At 53.4% G+C, this 21,962-nt stretch overlaps 1 protein-coding gene across 1 annotated transcript; it reads right to left on the bottom strand.

Moving 5' to 3' along the window:
* Positions 1–1,020: 1,020 nt before the first annotated feature.
* On the bottom strand, positions 1,021–12,448 carry UTP14A (UTP14A small subunit processome component). The gene is made up of 15 exons (XM_084640272.1): positions 10,467–12,448; positions 10,012–10,223; positions 9,402–9,472; positions 8,061–8,125; positions 7,666–7,808; positions 7,200–7,355; positions 4,467–4,586; positions 4,285–4,379; positions 3,965–4,088; positions 3,796–3,873; positions 3,347–3,701; positions 2,714–3,069; positions 2,270–2,460; positions 2,088–2,187; positions 1,021–1,532 (listed from the first exon to the last, which is right to left on the bottom strand). Exons 2-15 carry the CDS (start codon positions 10,066–10,068, stop codon positions 1,263–1,265), a joined length of 2,181 nt encoding a protein of 726 aa, XP_084496398.1. The 5' UTR covers positions 10,069–10,223; positions 10,467–12,448; the 3' UTR covers positions 1,021–1,262.
* Between the last annotated feature and the right edge of the window lie 9,514 nt (positions 12,449–21,962).

Genomic DNA, 21,962 nt, shown 5'->3' with positions numbered 1-21,962 from the left:
TAGATTTAAAAATGGTCACTGAGGGAGGATCCACCACAGCCCTGGGTAAATTGTTCCAAGGGTTAATTACTCTCACCAGTAAAAATGTACACCTTATTTCAAGGCAGAATTGACCTAACTTCAGCTTCCAGCCACTGCATTGTGCTACACTGGTGTGCTAACCTGGAGAGCCCACTATCAAAGATTTGTTCCCTGTGTAGGTACTTATCAGCTACGACCAAGTCACACCTTCACCATCTCTGTGTGAAGCTAAACAGACTGAGCTCTTGGAGCCTCTCACTCCACAGCAGGTTTTCTAATCCTTTAATCGTTCTCATGGCTCTTTGACCCCTCTCCAATTGATCACCATCCTGCTGGAGTTGTGGGCATCAGAACGGGACACAGGATTCCAGTAGCCGTCACACCAGTGCCAAAGACAGAGGTAAAATAACCTCTCTGCTCCCACTCGAGATTCCCAGTTCATGCATCCCAGGATCGCATTTGCTTTTTTGGCCACATGTGGGGAGCTTGTGTTCAGCTGATTATCCAACATGACTCCCAAACCTTTTTCAGAGTCTCTGCTTCCCAGGACAGAGTGGCCCACCCTGTACACATGGCTGACACTCTCTGTTCCCAGCTGTGCACATTTACATTTAGCTGTATTCTCATGCATATTGTTTGCTTGCACCCAGGTTACCAAGTGAGCCAGAGCACTCTGTCTCCATTCCCAAATCCTAGCCTGCCTCCATGCCAGGAGGGACTGCTCACCCTTTCCCTAGTACTCCTGCTCTGCTCCCACCAGAAAATCCAACTGTCCTGTTTGCAGGAGGGGGTGTAACACAGCATCAGCTAGAGCAGCTGAGCCCAGCCAAACCCAGCCCTCGCTTGGGAAAGGAGGGAGCAGCATTGGGTGAGACACCCTTGCTGCTAGCAGCCAAGCACTGCTTTCCTACAACAGACTAGTTCAACTCCCACCCCCCTGCAGCCTGCCTGGAAGGGCCCAGGGGTGGGGGTGAGACGCAGAGACAGCACAGAGAAGCCTTCCGCCAGAGCATTTATTGGGGAAGGAGCTCTGGTTCCAGATGAATGCAGCACACTGTGTGGGCGCAGGAAAGTGCCCCTGCCTCTAGGGCAGGAACATGGCATGGTATCCTCTGCCCTCACTTAGGGCCAGCCCGGCCCACCTGCTCACCGAGCAGTTCCTAGCCCTACCAGGGCCTGGCCACGCACTTCACAGCCACCCTCAGTCTCTGTGCTGCCACAAGCAGCATGGCCCCTCTGGCCTAGTGAGCCTTCTTGTGGGGGTGCTGGTGGTGCCTGGAACACTGGGGCGTGGGCGGCAGGGCAGTGCTGCCTCCGCGGGTGGGCACAGTGCTCTGGGGGCTGGCGTCCTCGGCAGATATAGGCTGGATGATGTGGCCTGGCTGGGTGAGGATGCGGGGGGCTGTCAGCTTCTGGAAAGCTTGCTGTGTGTTCCACGTGGGCCCCACCGGCGCCCGGATGCTCCGCTCAAACTGCTGGCGGCGGTCGAAGGGGAAAGGGACCTCGTTGACCTGCCAGAGGAGGATACAGACAGGGTCAGCACCCTGTCCTGGCACCAGACTGGGGGTGGCTGGTCCCGCTAGGGCACACTAATGGGGTTGCTAGAGATCCGCATAGGCTGGATCCTCACTCCAGGCCCCCACTACCCCAGCATTCAGGGCTGGTGGGGATCCAGCCCCAAGCCGAGGCAGAGGAGAGCCCAGCTGTGATGCTGGTTGCTGCACGGAAGCCACGGTGGCAGTGCTGCGCCTGCCTGCTGCAGCTGGAACCCTGACACCCCTACGCAGTCAGCCGAGGCCAGGGCCCATGGAGGTTGGTCCTGGGAGGGAAGTGATTCCTGAAACAACCTCCTTGCTGGCCAAAGCGCCTGCCCGACCTACTCTAAGCCTGTGCACTGGAGCCACTGTGGTTCTCGTTGTCCCCACAGTGCCCTTTGGTCTGTCTGAGGGCTGAACAACGACTTCCTATTCAGGGACTCATTGGGGGATGGGAGGGAAGCTGGCCTCTGAATGGGTGGGGCCCCAAGGTGCGGGGCCTGCCACCAGGGCGGGTGGGGCTCCCCTCACCTGGTGTGCTGCAGCCAAGACATTGCGCTGCTGGCTGATGATGACATGGGGCAGGTGCCGATCTCTCCTGGGTGGCCCTGGCACGGGCTTGATGAGGAACCTGAGAGACAACGAGAAGGATTAGGCCGCAAGGCTCCAGTGAGGGGTGAGACACCCCATGCCCTGGCCTTGCCTGCACATACCGCTTCCTCTTCCTGGCGCTAGGCCGCAGCCCCGTGCCGCCCCACTCGCCCCATCCGGGTAGGACCAGGTCCACAGCCTGCGGCTTCCCTGCCCGCTCCACCTTGTGCTTCTCCCGCAGGAAGTCAGCAATGACGTCATCCCCCGCAAACGCCTCCTTGATCACCAGCCTCTGGTCTGCAGCCTCCTCCTCCTGCCAGAGACAGAGATAAGGACCCGCTTACCCCCCTTCCCAAGACAGAGATTAGCACCCGTGGCACCCGCCTACCCCCCTCCCCGTGCCTGAGATGGCTCAGACCCAGGGCACCCACCTGCCCCCTCCCTGAGACAGATTAGCACCCATGGCACCCGCCTGCCTCCCTCTCCAAGACAGAGATCACACCCATGGCACCTGCCTGCCCCATCCCCACTCCTTATGGCAGTAGGCAGCACGGAGCGCAGCTCACCTCGTCCTGCACAGAGATTGGCTGGGCAGGACACTGGATCACGTGGGACTCCCCAGCCAGAACAGCCTGCAGGTTGATCATCTTCTGCTTAGGTGCCTTCCTGACCGTGTGGCCACCCCCAGCACTGCCCTCTTCCTCTGATTCCTGCAGTGTCCCGGTGGGCCAGGGCCGCTCCTGCTCTTCCGCCCCCTCCTCCTGGCCCAAAGCATCTATCTCCTCCAGCGTGCGCCGTCTGCCCAGCTGCTCCGACAGCAGCGGCCCCTCTGGCCCCTGGGCAGGTTGTTCCACTCCAGGACCCATCTGCACATTCGACAGCAGCTCAGCAAACAAGCGTGCCTCCTCCGCTTCGCCAGCACCTGCAGAGAGCACTGGGTGAAGGCACTGCTACCCACTGTGGATATAACAGGCACGAAGAAGGGTGAGGGGGGACCATCGGGCTGATGGGTGAGATGCTGCTCCCCTCAGAGCAGCAGGGTAGCAAGGGGTTCACACAGCCTCTCTTCCAGCCCAACCAGCTCCTGACAGATGGTGGCAGGAGGCTCCAAACCTGACTCCTGTCTTCCCACCACACCAGGCCCCAGAGTGCCCACAATGGTGCTCCGGGCCCATGACATCTGGCCCCAGCCTGCTCACCCTCAGGCTCTGGGCTCCCTGTCTGTTGTTGCCGTGTGCATCGTCTTTGCTCAAAGTCTTGTAACAAAATCTCATCCTCTGACATCTCCTCTCCCTCGTTCCCAGCATCCTCTGGGGCAGCAGACTCTCTAGGGTCCTTGGGGTCCTCCTGTGTCCCAGAGTCCTTTGCTTCACTGCTGGGTTTCCCCAACATCCAAGGGTTGGCTCCGTCCGTGCTGGGCTGCACTTCATTGATGGAGTCCGGGAGGAGGTCTTCCCCAGCCATGTCGCCCTCCTCTTCGCCCTCTGGCTCCATAGGCACTTTCTGGGTCAGCTCCTTGTTTCTGGACAGCTGCTCCTGCATGGCCTTGCGGGCCTGTGGGGAGATGGAAACACGTTCACAGCCAGGCCCAGCAGAGCACCCACACTGCCCTCAACACAGAGCCACCCTTCCCCCAACAGCTTCTCACCTCCAAGTTGTACTTGGCCATAATGGCCCTGGAGCGGGCCCATTTCCCCTTGTTCTGGTGCTTGAGGCTCATCCTCTCCTGGGGAGGGAGGAAGCAGACAGAGGTATCAGCAAGGGTTTCTCTGGGCAGCTGGGGGATCTCAGGGTGCAGAGGGTCCCTGACGCATCACCTCAATCCTGCTTCTCTCCATCTCCTCCAGCTTTGTCAGGGCAGCCTCGGGGTCTAGCTTCCGCAGCACCTCAAACTCCTTCAGGGCCTTGCGACTCCTGCCCTTCTGCAGCACTCGGTGGTACCTGTGCAGTGAGAGCAGAGCAGTCAGACGGTGCAGGCGCCAGCTGAACTGCCCTCCCACAGCAGGAAGTGAGACAGCTCACCCCAGCTTATTGCTAACCCGCCCTGCACCTGGGCTCCAGGGCAAGTTGAACCCAGGGCTCCTCGCAGGTCCCCCAACCTCCCCACACACTAACACCTGTGTGGACGGCTCCTTACTTCTTGCTCTTGATCTTCTTCTCTCTACGGGCCTTGGCCTCATAGTAGGACTGCAGAGCACGGGCCTTCTGCAGCTCTGCCCGGCGCAGCTGAGCCTGAAACACACAGCACGGGGTGACGGCCAGCTCCAAGGGGGGCCTGCACCCAGGGGGGCATGGACAGGGAGGGCACTACCCACTCACCTCCTCCAGGCTCATTGCCCGCAGCGAGGCCTCTTCCAGAGGCGTCAGCAGCGGGTCCATCACCGGCTGCTGCGTCTTATGGAGAAGACTGAAGATCTCCTGCTCCAGCGGTGTTCGGGCCTTTGGGACAAGGAGGGCAGCAAGTGAGCACATGCTAGGCGTGCGGGGGCAACCTCATTGGGATCTCCCTGGCCATGGGCTCTGGCCATCCCACCCACTCCCCCTAGCAGGCCCAGAGGGAGGGAAGGATTCCCCTCTTCCTGCGGGCCCCGAGGTTAGCAAGGGGAGCCACCAGCCAGTCTTAGTAGCCCCATCTCAGTGAGGGCTGCTAGTCACGTGGGAGCCCCCAGCCTCAGCCAGCTCCTCACCCTCAAAATAATCCAAAGGAGTGGGGGCCATTTCACCATAGCTCCCAGAGGGGGGACCAATCGAGCACATGGCTCCGGCAGCAGGGGGCACCCAGACGAGTGTACTATGGGTCGCTGAGCAATTTTCACAGAAGGGTAAGGGAGACATCCCCATTAATTGTTCCCAATCCTTCTGTCCCACCTGATCCCCACTGTTGTGGGGATTTCAGGGTGCAGGATCGGGACCCCCAGGTGATGGGGGTTAGGTGGGTGGGGACTGGGTCTGGGAACTTCCTGAGGCCAGTCTGCTCGGGCAAAGGGGCCACAACAGGAAGAACCTGTCACTTTTACAAGGCTTTTGGTGAAAATTCAACATCAGCCAGGGGCTGAGATCAAGCCAGGCCTGATGCGCGGACCAGCCACCCCCAGCCAGCACATGGGGTGGGCACCCCCAGAATACCAGGCACAGCTAGAAAGCCTCCTCTACCACCACAGGGCACTACCCAGCAGTGCCCTGAAGGCTAGAGAAAGGCTAGACTTGGCCATAGTCAGAGAGGTAGAGGTGACTTACAAAAACCCCAGCAACCCTGGCTCAGTCCCCAGTCCAACCCCTCCAACCCAGCACTCCCCAGCCAGTGGCCCAGAGGAAACCCCTACGGCCCAGGGAAGACGGGGGGAAGACGGGATGCAGAATGCCCATCTGACAGCCTTTGTCAGCCACCCAGGCACGTGTGCTCAGAATTCACAGGACACCTTTCATCTCGGCCAACAGCCAGCACCCGAACACAGCCATCTCTGTGGCGCTACGCAGCCACTGCTAACGTGCACAGCAACATGCACAGCTGCTCAGGACAAGAAGTGGCCAAAACCAACCAAAACCACAAGGGAAATGTGGGGACTGAATGGGAGGGATTCCCCGTGGCAGAGTCTAGAGAGGACTCCCGGGTGACCCCCCTGAGAGAAAGCCCTAGGACCTACTGGGGGAGCAAAGGGCTGATTTCCCACCTCATCTGAAAGAGGCTCCTCAGAGCCCATCACATCACTGGGACCTACCTGGGCCTCCTGCTGTGGGTGCCCCCAGAGAGCCAGACTCTCCATGCACACTGCAGACCCATTTCTCGGCTCTCACTTTTACAGCCCTAAGCTCCCTTCTTTGGGGGAAAAATTTTACGAGCAAGCTTGCAGTGGTCAGCGAAGCCTTTGCATTTCCCTTGGACTGGTCGGCAAGGCCAGGCCCAGAGAACCCCTCCAGCCCTTGCGCTGCTGGCAGGGCAGTCACAGCACTTGCTTCCCTCTGGACTGGGGACTGTTAGGCCCCAGTGCTGAGCCCTACCCAGAGATAGCTCTGGGTTCCCCATGCATTTACCTCACTAGGGACTGGGACTGCTGGAGCAACCTCCTGCCTCACTGGGGGCCAGTGCTGTTCCAACTTGCACTCTGCACAGGGGGAATGTTTGTGGAAGGGCTGTAATGGTCCCGCTGTTTGTGGGGAGAGAGGATCCTGCCCCAGTGGAAGGGTCCCTCATCACTGGAGAGCTCCAGCACTGCAGATCTTGAGGGAAAGAGCAAAAATCTGGCTAGGGAGGGGGTCTCTCTGGGTGGGAAGAAGGCAGAGCTGGGGGGCTGGGGACTTTAACAAGGCAGCCCCCTCCCACTTTCCTGTTGCATCCCAGCAGGCGCCGAGAGCAGCTGTGCAGTATTCAGCTGAGACTCTGGTGTCAGGACCCTGGGTTGAGGTCAGGAACTTAGCAAGGAGAGAAGGGAGCTGCAGGGGGAAAGGACAGCTCTGACCTGCTCCCTCCTTCCTGAGCGAGGCCCCTGGACAGTTTGGAATCTGTTTGGCCCTGGGAAGGTTGAGAGGAAGGAGACTACTCAGATCTGGGGGCAAAGAGCAAGCCAGCAGAGCTCGGGATGGCCACACACCACTCCCCCGCACCCTTCACCATGCGTGTCTGTCCTCACCGCAAAGTGCTGTGCATTGGCTACCAGTGTGGAATGCAGGGCAGGACACGGGGAGGTCAGCTCCAAGTAGCCCGGCTCTGTGTGCGCCCAGCCTCACGCTGAACCTTCCCCCAGAAGCTGCATGGCTTGCCATGGCCCCGCCGAGCTAACGTGAGAGCACAGACACCCCCCCCCGTGTGCTGGAGCAGGTACTGCCCCTCGTTCTCACTGTGGCTCTCAGCTACCTGGTGTGAAGCTCAGCCCCGCCTGCCACAGCAAGGCTGGGCCTGGGCTCGCCCAGTGCTCAGAAGCCTGATGCACTCCTGCTCCACCAGCGTCCTTGGGTTGGGATCAGGCACAAACCACCCCCAAAGGGGCCTAGACACCTGTGCCAATGCTGCACCCCCCTCCGCTCCTCCCATACACGCCATGCAAAAGCACCCACCTTCCAGCCGGTCAACACCTCCTCGATGGGTGCAACCCCCGTCTGCTCCTGCTTCAGGGGGAAAACCAACTGTTCCGCTCGTCGGTTCTGCTGAACCACCTGCTCCCACTTGGCAACAGCCTTCGAGGTCTTATTGTAGGCAGCTTCCCTCACAACCTGCAGTCCCAAGAGACAGTCTGTGAGGACACAATAGGCCCCAGGTCTACAAAGACACCAGACCCCAAGGTCTGGATAGCAAGGAAACCCAGCAAGTAACCCAGGTAGGGAGAGGCACTCACAGCTCAGTCACACAGGACTGAGACCAAACATCAGTGCTTATCTCCATGGCTGCTCCCTGCTCCACTCCCAACTCGCTCCCACCCTGCTCTGCCCTTGACCTACCCCCCTCACCTCAGGCACTCCCGGCTCAGGTCCATCAGTGACCTCCCACGAGCCCTGATGGATGGACGGACAGACAGAGTCTTACCCGCTCTGACTCCTCTTTGCTGAGTGGCAGCTCCAGGGACTTTTTCTGCTTGACTCTATTCAATTGCTTCTTCACGATGCCCAGGGAGGACGAGGCCCGGATGGACCCCAGCAGCTCAGGCAGGACCAGCTTCTCCCCGATGCCTGTAGGAACCAGTGCAGTCAATGCAGGCAGGATGTCACGGAGCTCCCAGCAGAGGGCGCCAACAGGGAACCACCTGCTGGGTTCCTACACCCTCCCCCCACACAGCCCATTGCAGCTTCCCACACTACCACCCTGGAGTAGGGATGAAGTGACCCAGTTATGCAAGGGGAGCCCCTGTCTGGGAGCTGCAGAAACAGCTTGGAGAAAGGCTCATCCCATCCCCTCTCCTCCCCTCCCGAGAAGGAGCTTACCTTCACAGCTGAGGTTGAACTCGGACACCTGCACGCTCGCCTCTGTGCGTTCAGCCAGCTTCCGCCTAGAAGAGAGGAGGCAGAATGTATAGGGACCCCTTGAGTGCAGTCCACCAGCACCCCTGCCCATGCAATGCCTCTCCCAAAAGCGTGTGTGTGTGGGCAATGTTCCATGTGCAGAATTAATTTTAAATCCATGTGCAGAATTAATTTTGTTAGGTGTACCAATATGGAGGTGATGTGTGGTGGGGGAGGGGCTGAGGGGTTCGGAGTGTTGGATGGGGCTCAGGGCTGGGGCTGAGGAGGTGAGGGCTCTGGCTGAGGGTGCGGGCTCTAAGGTGGGGCTGAGGATGAGGGGTTTGGGGTACAGGCTGCCCAGGGGAGAGAGGACTCCCCCCGCAGTCCTCTCTCGCCACAGCAGCCGGGGGAGGGGTGCCTCTTTCCCTGGTGTGGCCCTTGATAGTCTGCTGCACAGCTGTGCAGCTTAGAGGGAAATTAGCCTAGGGGGCCCCCCTGAGGCGCCACCCCGGCCAAGCCAGAAGCCTGAATGGGGCCAGGGAGCCCCCTCCCACTGCCTGGGGGAGTAAGAGGCAAAAGAAGCCCCCTGTCTGTGTCCTGGGCTCCCTGCCCAGGGCAGGTGGACGGACCCAGACTGCCCTCCGGCCAGGGGTTCTACCTCAGAGCCACAGCCTGCCCATGATAAGAGCTGGGCAGGCAGCTGTGGGGAGCTGCAGTGGACCCTCCACCTGCCCTGCAGTGTGTGGAGCCCGAGCAGCCCCCAGCCTGTGTCCCCGCCCAGCCCGCGACTCCTCACAGTTGCTCGCCCAGCTCTTACCATGGCCGGCTGCGGCTCCGAGGCCCTCAGCGAGCTGGGTCCACGAGAGCAGCGCAGGCAGCTGTGGGGAGTCGGCGCCGAGATGTGGACCCTCCACCTGCCCTGGGCCAGGTGGGGACACGGGCCGGGGGCTGCTGGCAGATCCCCCCACACTCCGGGCAGGTGGAAGGACCATCACAGCTCCCTTCAACTGCTTGGACTCCCTGGCCTGGCTCCACATCCCCCCGGTTCCTGCGCCACTGAGAGGAGCCCATTTCTGCATCTTGGCAGGGGGTTAGACTTGATGACCCTTGCGGTCCCTTCTGACCCTCTTGGTCTATGGTTGTGATGGGGGCACGTGGGGCTAGCTACCTCCCAGACACCTCAGGAGCTGAGGGGCCTTCACTGCTGCTTCAGTTGCCCTGAGCACAGCGTGGGAACCATGGCAGCCTGGACACGAGTGTCTAAGAGCCCCCACAAAACAACTGAGCCCCTGGGTGATGGGTAAGTGTGATCCCAACACTCACCGCTTCTTTCCAGCGAGGGAGCTGACCGCCTCCAAGAGCTGACAATGCCGCCTCTCCTCATTGTCATCCCCCTGGCACACAGGAGACAAAATTAATGCAGCTGGCAGTGGCACAGGCCTTCAACATCTGGACACAAGGAGTCCCTTCAATCACCAGAGGAGCTCTGCCCTGCCCCTACAGCAGCTGCAAGGGGGGCAGCGGGCTGGGCACCTTCAGAGCTGCCCTTCAGTTACAGGCCTGACCCCTGCAGTGCAGTGCCCACATGGCCCCACCACCACCATATGCCTTGCCCCCACTGCCTCTCAAGTCCCCCCAGGACCCTCTTCCATTGCACTGCACGGCCACCTTCATATACCCACCGTGACCTGCCCCGCAAGGCGGTCTCACTTCCTGCCCCTATTCCACCTCACTAATTTTACTACAACACTAGAAGACAATAAAGCTCGCTGTATTTACCCCTCAGGGCAGGACAACGCCCCCCGTGGGAGGCCTGGGGAGCCTGAGCCCTCCTGTCAGCAGCAGCCTGGCACTGGCTCGGGGTAAGCGACCCAAACGCAGCCATGCCTCGAGGTCACTGCCCCAGTGCTGGGGCCGCAAGAGCCTCTCCTACCTCATCCTCGCTGGCGCTCACAGGGTGGTCGCTCCGGAACAAATCCTCCTCGGCCATCGGCAGCGCCCGGAAGCTGCAGCTGGGGAGACACGAGCCGGGCTCAGGCTTGGGCTCCTTGGCACAGGGTCGCACAGGCTACGGGTGTAGATCGCACAGCCAGGTCCTGCGGGACGAGCTACCCGGGAAACCGGCACCGAACAGACAGCACAGGCCTGCCAAGGATGCTTCCGTCAGAGCTGGGACTAGGGCCCGGCTCCCCCCACCCCAAGGCAGGGCCCGGGGCGCCTGGCTTCCCCCCTCCGCCCCCCAAAGGCGGGCCCCGGTAGTCCGGCTTCCCCATCCTCCCCGCGGCAGGGCGGAGCCGGCAGAGCCCGGCGGGGACGGGCTGGCCCCAGACACCGCGCGCAAGTCGGGGGGGGGGGGGAACCAGGGCCCATCCCCCCCAGGCCCCTCACCTCCGCCGCGCGCCCAGCCCGGCTCCCCGCCCGGCCAGCACACGTGGGTAGGAACAAGTACTGGCAGCTCCGCGAGCCGGCCCTGCACCAGCGCGCACGCGTAAAGCGCGGCACTTCCGCCCCTCACGGAGCCGGCCGTCGCCGCGAGCCGGGGCACTTCCGCCCCGTGCTGCGCAGGCGGGCTCTGGCTGTTGCCATGGCAGTGGGGGCGCGGGAGGCCCGGCTGGGCGGGCTCTTCCGCTGGCCGGCGGTGGCCGCTCGGACCAGGCCCCGGGGAGACCCCTCCTCTCCCAGCCCCGCCGCCCCTGGACTCGGCCGGCTGCCCGCGGTGCGCCCCGTGTGGCCGGGACGGGCCGCTGGCGGTGGGCCTGGTGCTGGCCGAGCTGGCGGCGGCGCTGCTGCTGCTGTGGCCGTGGCCGGGGAGCGCTGACCGGGAAGCCCCGACCAGGAAGCCCCGGACCAGCGCACCCTATGGACAAGGGCAAACCGTCTCTGCATCGGTCGCTCGGCTGAACTGCCCCTACTGGGGGGACCTCTCTGGGCCCAGGCAGAAGTGAGCTGTAGCTCGTGAAAGCTTATGCCCTAATATATTTGTTAGTCTCTAAGGTGCCACAAGCCCTCCTGTTCTTTTTGCGGATACAGACTAACAGGGCTGCTACTCTGAAACCCACCTTATTTTGTATTTCTTGGGGCCCAGGCATCTCGTTCAGGCTGCACCCATCTCGGAGAAAACACTGGGGGCCAGAAGGCCCCGTCCGGCTTGGAGAACTGGCTAAAAGCAAGATGCTAATGGAATCCAAATTGTGTCAGCTGAATTTCCAGTGACCTAAATCAATGCTCTGCGAGCCTCTCCTGCTGAGATGAGATTTCTGCTTTCACGGGGTGCACATAGCAACCAGCCTGGGTAGGGCTGTAGCAGAGGAGGGTCACTTTAACAGGGTGCCAAACCTAGGGTGACCAGATGTCCCCATTTTATAGGGACAATCCCAATATCTGGGGCTTTGTCTTACACAGACACCTATTACTGCCCCACCCTCTGTCCTGATTTTTCACACTTGCTGTCTGGTCACCCTAGTCAAACCTTTCTTTTGTAAAAACCTCATACATGTCAATGAACAAACATGGTTTGTAAGCTTTGGGTACTATTTAAATTTTTCATGGAAAATGGGTTGATACATTGAAAAGAATAAAGAGTTCCAAAATGACCACTGTTTGACATTTCATTGGTTTGTCTGATGGACACGCTTAGTGGAGTTGTGTAGTGAAGGAGGCTATTGTCTGTAGGACCTCTGCTTCGTTTGTTGCAGAAGATGGAAGGAAGAAGAGATCAGGATTTCTCTGCTACTTCCTTCACCTAAGATCCCTTCTGGATCTCCAGAGAAGAACTTCTCTCAACTTTCTTTTTGAAAGGGGTTATTGTCTCCAGTTCTATCTGAACCATGTAAGGGTTGGGAGTGGACGAGAGATGCAGATCGGAGAGTGGATTCCAAGAAAAAGTTTGGACAGTTTCATTCATACCCATTGGATCCAGATGCACAGAAGTGTTTCCAACCAAATCCATCACTGTTTTTTTTTTGGCCTGAACGGCATGTTACCCTCACAGGGTTAGATAATCCCAGTGGCCATCTTCTGCACCTTATCAAGAAGGATCTATGCATGGGACTAGACGTTCACCAATTCCATACCAGGAGGACATTCAGTTGTCTGATCCAAAGGATACAGATATTTGGGGATTGTTTGCCCTGTTTTTATCACTGGGAGTTAGTACTAGACAGGTGGATCCTGGAAGTTATTGCATGTGGTTACACAATTCAAATCAAGATCCTTGCCTACAACATCTCACCCATTTCATCTCTGGGCAGAGATCAAAGTCATTTCATTTTTTTAAAGAACTAGGTTCAATCTCTGCTGCAGTTAGGAGCCATAGAGACAGTTCTGCAAGATCACAGAGGGAGGGTTTTTACTGGTGTTTTCTAATTTAAAAAAATATGGGGCTTTTGCCCTATTTTGGATTTAAGGAAATGAAATACTTATATAAAGAAATTTTGTTTCTGCATATTAGAGATAACTTCTGTAATTCTTTCACTTTATCTTGAGGATGGGGTTGTTGCTCTGGATTTAAAAGATGAATGTTTCCATAAAACAGTGTCATCTGAAATACCCGCTTTTCATGGTATGAGAGGTTCATTTTCGGTACAAGGTCCTCCTTTTTTGTTTATCCATAGCTCCTCAGGTGTTTACAGAATGCCTGTTGGTAGTGGCAGTGTACCTAAAAAGGCAGGGGATGTATGTGTACCCATTCCTAGATGACTGGGTAATAAAAGCATCATCAGGGAAGACATTTTAATATATGTAAATCAAATATGTTCTCTCTTTGCCAGTCTGGGATTAGAAATAAAATGGAAAAAATTGTGTTTAAACCCTACTCAGAGGAGCCACTTTTTGGGGCCATAGTAGATTCTACTTCGGGAAGAGCTTTTCTCCCAGAGGAGAGGTATATAAAAATATTTATATATCCTCCAGTTTCTATAGCAGTCAGTTCCCCATTTTCTTCAGTTGCTGGGTCTGTCAAACACAGCAGTGCCACCATATGCTCATCTTCAGCTGAGATATCTTCAGCACTGGTTAGGAACAAATTACAGACCAGGTTTGCGTAGCATGCATCACAAATAGTAATTCCACAGCAGGTGTTAATGTCACTCATGGGGGGAGGGGGGGGACAGACTCAAAAATGCAATGAAATGTACACTTTTCAATTTTCCTCCACCATCAGTAACACAAACCTCAGAAAAACAACAAGGAGTCTGGTGGCACCTTAAGGACTAACAGATTTATTTGAGCATAAGCTTTTGTGGGTAAAAACCCCCACTTCTTCAGATACATGGAGTGAAAATTATAGACCACAGGCATAAATGTACTGGCACATGTTAGTCTTTAAGGTGCCACCGGACTCCTCATTGTTTTTGTGGATACAGACTAACATGGCTACCCCTCTGATACAAACCTCAGACGCAGCTACACTAGGTTGAGGAGCTCATCTGAAAAACAATATTAGTCAGGGCTCACTGGTTACCCAAAAAAAAAAAAAAAGTACATATCAGTATTGTAGAACTGAGAGCCACAAGACTAGCTCTAAAGTCCTTCCTATCTCAAGTCAAATACAAAGTACTTCAGGTAGTAACAGACAATGCAATGGTGCTATGTTATCTGAACAAGCGAGGGGGAACTTATTCTATAAAATTATGCCTAGAGGCAAAGAGGCTTTGGAAATGGTGTACAGAGCATGACATTCACCCAGGATAAATTGGTGTAGGGGTATGTGAATGGGTTTGTGGTTCGCTCTGTAGTGGTCACAGTCTCTGGCAGTTGCTCCGTCCAGCGGTTGCAGCCAAAGGGGAGGTAGGGGAACCTGGACCCTCCTGCTCCACTAGGTTCCGACCCAGGGCCCTGTGAGACTTGTCTGGTGCCTCGCACCCTGAGGGGCCTCAAATCAGCCTCTTGGGGTTACTTCTTACCTCCCCTTTTCCTGCACTGGGGGCTGCAAGGGCTTCACATAAGCACCAGTTTGCAGGCTGCCTACCCATCTCCAACCCATAGGAGCTGCTGCTCAACAACATTCCTTCTCCTAGCCTGGGACTGGCTACATCCTGGTCCAGAGCTCCCAGACCAGGTCCTTCTCCCTACCCTGTCTGGCCCAACGGAGCCAGTGGCTGGTTGGCTTCCTTTTCAACCCCACCTCCAGTTGGAGCATGCTTGGCAAGGGCGGAGGGGTGGAGCCTCCTGTGCCCAGAGTTGCTCTTTAATCCTCTGCTGTCCAATGAAGGGTTTTATACCCTATCACATGGGGGAACAAAACATGCTTGCAGATTAACATGTCAAATGCACAAATGGTCTGTGAAGGAAGAAGTAATAACACACCTCTCCAGTTTATGGGGAAATCTGATAATATATCTGTTTGCCTCCAGCAGCAACAGGAAACGTCAACAATTTTGCTCCAGAGCAGGCAGAGACAAGGAATCAACATTGGATGAGTTTCTGACACACTGGTGTCAGGGCTTAATGTAACCATTTCCCCTCATACAGAGAGTGATAAACAAACAACAGGATAAGGCCAGAGTGCTTTTAATAGTGCCAGCATGTCTGAGAAAACTATGGTATCTGGACTTGATTCATCTGCCAAAAGGATTAATGGAGCCTCTGCCACTGCTACCGCACTTGTCACAACAGACTGGGATGGTCTATTGTCCAGATCCTCAGTCCCTTCATTTAACTGTGTGGGAAATAGAACTGTGGGAGGGCTAGAGAAAAGTTGTTCATTAAAGGTGCAGAATGTACTGTTACATTCTGGAAAAGAGTCCACAAATAAATGCTATACTCATAAATGGAAAAGGGTTTTGCTGTGGATTTCTACATGTGATCAAGATCCATTTACAGCACCACTTAATTGTAGAGTATTTGTTGTATCCTGAGAATGCATGTCTTTCTTTATCTTCAGTTAAGGTTATTCTCTCAGACATATCAGCATGCCATGTACCTGTGGAGAGTAAATCAATTTTTACTAATGATACAGTTAAGACATTTTTTAAAAGCTTTAATAACTCATACTCCCCCACCCCATAAGAAACTCTTTGCCCTCTTGGGATCTGAATTAGTTCTGTCCCATTTAATGAATCCTCCTTTTGTACCTTTTGGGGGCTGTTCTTTATTCCATCTGTCTCTCAAAAGAGTATTTTTGATAGTGATCATGTCTGCAAGGGGTATAAGTGAATTACAGACATGAATGGCTATTCACCATTCACTGTTTTTCATAAAGACATATGGGTTTTAAGGATCTATGGGACCAGAACCCAGCTCTGCAGAGGGGCCAGCAAAGCAGATGTTCCCACATCACCATTATGGCAGCATGCAGAGGCACTTCCAATGAGCACTGGGGAGATTAGGCACTACAGGAAATACCATCCAAAAGGTCTAGAGTGACAGCACCTTGCAGTCCTCTGATTGACCTTGTCCACTATTTAACCCTGGAGGGTTCCCCAGGAAGTTGTCTGGGCAACCACACAGATTTCTGGCCTGCTGCGACTCCAGACCACACCTTGCTTTCTGATCTCCAGTGTTTGGTTCCAGCCTGGTGCTATCTCTGGTCTCTGACCCAGCCTGACTCTGACCCTGACTCTTGCTTATCAAGCCCAGTTCTGGTAATTACTCCAATCCCTGCTTACTTACTACTGCCTCATGCCATCCCACTAGGCTAGACTGCCGACGCCCTGGTCCCTTACTCACCCTAAGTTTTTACCAAAAGTGGTTTCCAATTGGAAAAGTGGTTTCCAATTTTCATATAAATCAGTCTATAATTTTATTGGTTTTCTTTCCCAAACCTCGTACTCATGATAGGGAGACTAAATTACACATGCTAGATGTGAGAAGAACTCTATCCTTTTATTTAGACAGGACTAAACAATTTAGGCAGTCCCCAGAATTGTTTATAGCTTATGGAACGAAGGACAAGGGGAAAGCTATTTTTGTACAAACATTTTGTCAATGGGTTAGATTATCTGTTTTTATTATATTTTGTTTTATTATTTTATTATTTCTGTTTTATTATTTTATTTTATTATAAATCAAAGGAGGTACGGTACCCATTCCTCAAGGGATGAGAATGCATTCGACTAGATTAAAGTCAGTCTTTATGGCTTTCTATAGACACGTTCTTCTGGTAGAGACATGTAGAATAGCACCATGGAGTTCTGTTCACATCTTTCTAAACATTACTCCTTAGATTTGGAAGCTAGATCTGATGCAAAATTTGACAAGGCAGTCCTTGTTTAATTAGGACTCTGTGGTCCCACCATCCTGGGCCAGAATGCTCCTTATTAATCTATCCCATGAGTGGGCGTGTGCAGAGGACACTCAAAGGAGAAATGAAGGTTATTTATCTGTAACCGAGGCTCTTTGAGATGGACTCTGCATAGTTAGACTCCCAGTCTGCCTCTCCCCATAACCTTAGCATCCTCCTCACTGGGAAAGGACCTTAGAAAGCTGGAGCTCCACGCCTCTTTTAGACCCTCACTGGGGAATGTTTAACATTCACTGAAGAGAGGGGCCAGGGAGCTGGGTGAGTGCTCCAGTGGCTACTGCTAATCAGAATTCTACCATTCAGAGCATCCCATGAGCGTGCATACTCAGCATCGATCTCAAAGAGCCTTGGTTATAGGTAAGGAACCTTTATTGTCATGGTTGGGAATCCACCTGGTTGCACAGACAGCTTCCTGGTGTCCCTGCCAGGCTTAAATAGTACACCTGGACCAATTAGGGATCCTGGGAGCACCACCAATCAGGTCCTCTGTAGGTGGCACATCCTATGGTGCTTGGCCACATAAGGTTCACAGCCTGCAGATCACTGTGGTGCCAGAGGTATTGGGTGGTGTCATGGGTGCAGCAGTCTATCAGGGACCAGCAGACCCAGATTCCAGCCCCCAGGGATCCTCACACATAGCCATAGTAATGCCTGAACTGCAAGCCTACCTGATAATTACAACTGCCTAAATGCTAACTCCTACAAACTACATTCCTCTTTCATTAAAAAAAAAAAAAAACTAGGAAATTCAATGGAAAAAAATTCATTAACCAGAGTGACAGCTGTCTGTCTGGTTGTATCTTGTGCCCTTCCAGAATTCAAGTTCAGTAAATCTCAGACTTATGAACACCAGGAAAAATAGACTTAAGATACATGCCCACACAACCATAACTCTGCCCCCTTTGGGTGATGCCTCAATACACCCATCACACATTCTCACACTCTGCCTTTGTATTGTACTAAACAGAAACAATCTACTCCTGCCTTGCTCTCAAACACTTAGCACCCTCCACAGAAAAAACACCGCATCTGCTAAATTTTACAGCCCCTTCACCCTTATGCACATGATGCCAAACACTGTACATTCATTAACCTATCATTAAACCCACAGTCCACACTCATCTCCCACCTAACTGGGGACCATCCCCAGTGCCCTGCTACTGACACAGCCTACACAACTCAGTGCTGACATGAGGCATCCTGGATCTCCCAAGGTACATGTGCACCTCTTTCCTTCTGTCACCCCTCCTCCCCCCAGACGGGCACAGCCCCTCAAAGATCACCTCAGATCATAATCACAGCTCTGACAAAATGCTCCAAACTAATCCCTCCCACATTCAGTACAGCTACACGTAACACTGTGAATGCAGCTGGAGTGCAGGCAGATAATTCCCAGTCACTATTGCCAGCTCCAGGGGGAAAGTTAAGGTTACATGGGCATTTACCTTAACTCTGTATTTCTTGGTTTTCAGAAAGGAAAATTCCTTACCTGGACAGTGACTGGAGTTCTTCAGCATGTGTTGTCCATATGCACATTCCACTAGGCACCTGAGTCCAGGGTCTTTTTTCCCAGCAGCGTCCACTGTGGCCACACATATGCCCTGAGTGTCCTCATGCCCTCCACCAAGCGCGTACAAGGGTAGAGCTGGCTGTAAGCATGAAAGGGGGTTAATTATACAGATTTTCAGAGTTCCCAGTTAAATTTACAGCTGAAGTCTAACAAACTAGATTTGCCAATGAGATTAGTGTTATAGCCCATATTCAAATATTAGAAAAGATTGGTTCAAAATGGAGTAGTTTAGTATATCAAAAGCAATTGCTTAAAGTTATGGTTCAGGTCTCTCTTAAGCCAATTTGTTTAAACTTATAAAGGAGGGTGTGAACCGAGCACACTGTATTGGCAGTAGGTGAGGGTACACAGTTGCAATCTATACCCAAGGACTTGCCTAGACATGCCCAGATGGGCATGTTTACCCTGTGATCGCGGTCTTCACAATACTTCACCAAAGGGGCCAGGCCTGGTGTCTGCGGAAAGCTAAGAACTCGCTGGTTGTCATGGATATTGTGGGATCTATGCATGGAACATACTTTAAGAGTTCTGTGATACATAGAATATTGTGTTCCGAAGATGCTAGAGATGGAATTGGTTACCAGGGGTGGGTGTTTCTCAGAGCTAACTGAGAGTGAGAACAATTGACATCTGACCCAGCCCAGACAAGGGTTTACAATCTAGGCCAGGTGTGGGTGTGACACTTTTTGGGGTTATCCGAGGTGTCAAGGGTGATTTACTACCAACTGCTTACAGCACAAGAGAACCTTGTCTGTGACCACCAGGGGAAATCCCAACTCTGCTCTGGGCTCTGCTAGCCCCATTCTTCCTCTCTGCAGGTTAGCAATTTACAAACCCCACTTTGTTTTACACTTGAGTGCCCAGCTCCTTGTTTCTGGATGCCATGAGAGTACACTGATCCACTGTCCCTCATAGAAGCAGTGCACCCCAGCTTATGGGTTTCATCTCAGTTCAACACCCATCCTAGCACAAGGCACTTAAACATGTCCAAATCAAACTGAAATGCATTTAACAGAGCTTGAGATAAAGGTTAAAAATAAAAGCCAGTATAAGGATTTGAAACGCAAGGTTACAGGTAAAAGAAAACGAAATGCAATGTGTAGCCTATACTTATTAACAAGTTACTTGCCTGTCTAATCAAGTATTTTTCACCCAATGGTCAGTTCCTACAGCTCTTGTCCAGTCCAGAGAGCTGGGATCCACTTTTCATGAGACATTCCAGCTGGCAGAGTCTTTCCTCTGTAATGGATAACATCTTGTACCCTTTCTTCTTCCTTCATCTAGTTACAGACTATTGTCTCTTAGCCCAGGGCTTCCCCTAATCAGAGACTTTTCTTGGGATCCTTTGTCTTTGTAAATGTTCATACCTGCACCTGGTTCAGACAGTAAACACAGGGCTGGCTGCTCCATGGATGTTGATTGTTTTCAGTGTTGATTGAGTCATCTCTGAGCCCTGGTCTACACTAGTGTTATGTCAACACCCCACAGCCCGGCCAGCAGCTGGATCCCCGACAGGGAGCCTGGGAAGCTATGGGGAGCAGTGGACCCTCCATCTGCCTGAATGGCGGGATATGAGCCAGGGGCTGCTCTTGGCCCCTCCCCCCGCCGGGGAGGTGGAAGGTCTGCAGCTCCCCACAACTGCCCAAGGTCCACGGCTGGACTCCAGAGCCTCCAGCTGCCAGCCTGGCTGGAGGCCCGGGCCTCAGGGGAAGAGGAGGGGCAGAGGGCATGGCCCCTAGAGAAAAGTGGATGGGTCAGGCCTGTCCACTTTCAAAAAGTTCCCCCTGTTCTGGTGCCCATGCTCTCAGCCACCCACACTGCTGCTCTTAAGTTTGTGGAAGCCCAACCACCGACAGAAGGGTAGTCTGGACATGAACCACCGCAGGAATTACTGCAATAGCTGTAAATCATCCTAACATAGGTAGACTTAAGTATTTTGTGTACACATGCCCTGAGACTCCACTGCCTCAGGTGACAAGATTCACTTCCAACAGTTTTGGAACATGATATCCTACATGTTACATGGCTCTACATTTGTTTTCTGCACAAACATCTTGCAGCAACCAGGACAATCAGCTAGATCTTAGCTTTTGGCACAGACCACAAACGGCCCCCTTTAGTGAAATATTAAGAAGATCATCAGACACAGGTGTAATATACCTACTTGGGCATGTCACTGTCACAGCAGGCTTGGTCCTCTACAAATTACAAAAGAGTTCAAAAAAAGAGCTTGAATAAGGAGACCATCAGGGACAAGCAGAAGTTAACAAAATACCCTAGTTATGCAAACAGACAAAAGGTCTGGAACAATATAATAGGAGAAAGGAGGGGACAAGATGGTGTCCATTACAGAGGCAATGCTCTGCCAGTGGGAGTGTCTCATGAAAAGTGGATCCCAGCTCTCTTGGCTGGACAAGTGCTGTATGGACTGGCCATTGGGTAAGAAATACCTTATTAGACGGGAAAGGGCCTTGTTAATAGGTGCAGGCTTTAGATTGCATTTTATATTTTTCTTTTATCAGTAGTCATGTGTTGAATCCTTTTACTGGCTTCTCTTTGAATCTTTACTGCAAGCTTTGTCAAATAAACAGGGATTTGGTTTTACTATAGACACTACTCAGTGCTATGTGTTGAGGAGAGTGCTGAAGGGGAGCTGGGGGGCGGGACACTGCTTCCATGGAGGTAGCAATCTGTGTGCATTGTGGGTGCCTAGAAGTCATGAGACCAGGTGCTTGTGTGTAACAAAGTGGGGTATGCAGGCAGCTGGGAGGGACCTGTGCTCAATTCAGAGCAGAACTCTGGCGGTAACTATCTCCATAGATTTAGCCAGAGGTTCTCTCTGCTCTGCCCCAAGGACTCACTCAGGGCTGGGGTGTGCAAATTGGCAGCCTGCAGAGGGAAGGAGTGCGGCTTGCAGAACCCGGAGTGGGGCACTTGTTGTGCCAGCAACCAGTAGTTTTGGGCAAGTTTCCCCAGTGGACACAGACAAGGCTCCCTTGCACTGTAAATAGGTGGTAATGATTCCCCCTGTACCACTGGGGTAGCCCCGAAAGGACTCAGTAGAGAGTGTTGACTTACTCAAGAGAACGTTCATTTGTTGATGTTAAAGAAAGAAGGGGAAATATGATCTTTGAGATGAAATCTTATCCTCTTAACCCTGGAATGGAGGAAAGCCCTTTCTACAGGGCTGCTCCAGGCACCTGTGCACGGAGAATTCTGCAGCTTCTTTATGGGTTGAGTCAACTCTGGGGTCCCACATGGTGACTTCAGGTTTATATATTTCAGGGCTTGTTGGAGAGATTAACCCTCTGATTTCTTGTGGCCATTTGCCAAATTGCTTTCAGCCATCTCTGTGTTTCTGCTGCTTCTATCGATATCCAGTAGATGACGTCAGCGTGTAAGAAATTTCTTCAGTGCTTCCTTTAGTCGGAGGGTTTAATTTGTTTAATGGACTGTATTTAATAATTTGCTCTATTAATTTGGGATTCCCTTTTAAAGTAATTTCATTTATTATTCCAAACTCATACCAGTCACAGAGCCACAGGACTAGTGCTTGTACCCCAGCCTTGGAACAGTCTCTGGGAGAACCCCTTTAGTGTGCCAGACCCCCTAGGGGTCTTGCTCTTCCTCCAGGGTAAGCCACTCGGCTTCACTGCCTCCTTGGACTGAACCTCGGAACCTTCAGCACCCCTGCTTCCCGCCGTGAGCTCTGTTCAGTGAGTCCTACTGGGATGAAGACCTGAAAGAGACATGTACATCCCTAGGGGGAAGCTCCTCCTACTTCAGCATTCACAGCAACTCTCAGCCAGCATTGTAAAGACAGTCGGGTTTATTAGCACAGCATAGAAAGTTCTTGCTTAGCAGGGAGAAAAGAAAGTTACAGCATGGTCCATTCTGGTTAGTCCAGAGCCTTAGCCAAGCACTGTGCCCCCCTTGGCTCCTGCTCTGTCCCTCTGTGTCCTCTTTGTTCAAGGTCCAGGCCCATGTTGTCCAGCTGTAGGGTGACCAGATGTCCCGATTTTATAGGGACAGTCCCAATTTTGGGGTCTTTTCCTTATATTGGCTCCTATTA

This window comes from Lepidochelys olivacea, assembly GCF_965140295.1.
Source record: "Lepidochelys olivacea isolate rLepOli2 genome assembly, chromosome: 9".
Taxonomy (NCBI): Eukaryota; Metazoa; Chordata; order Testudines; family Cheloniidae; genus Lepidochelys; species Lepidochelys olivacea.
Note: the sequence above shows the minus strand (reverse complement) of the source record. Positions and strands in the feature narration are given on the sequence as shown.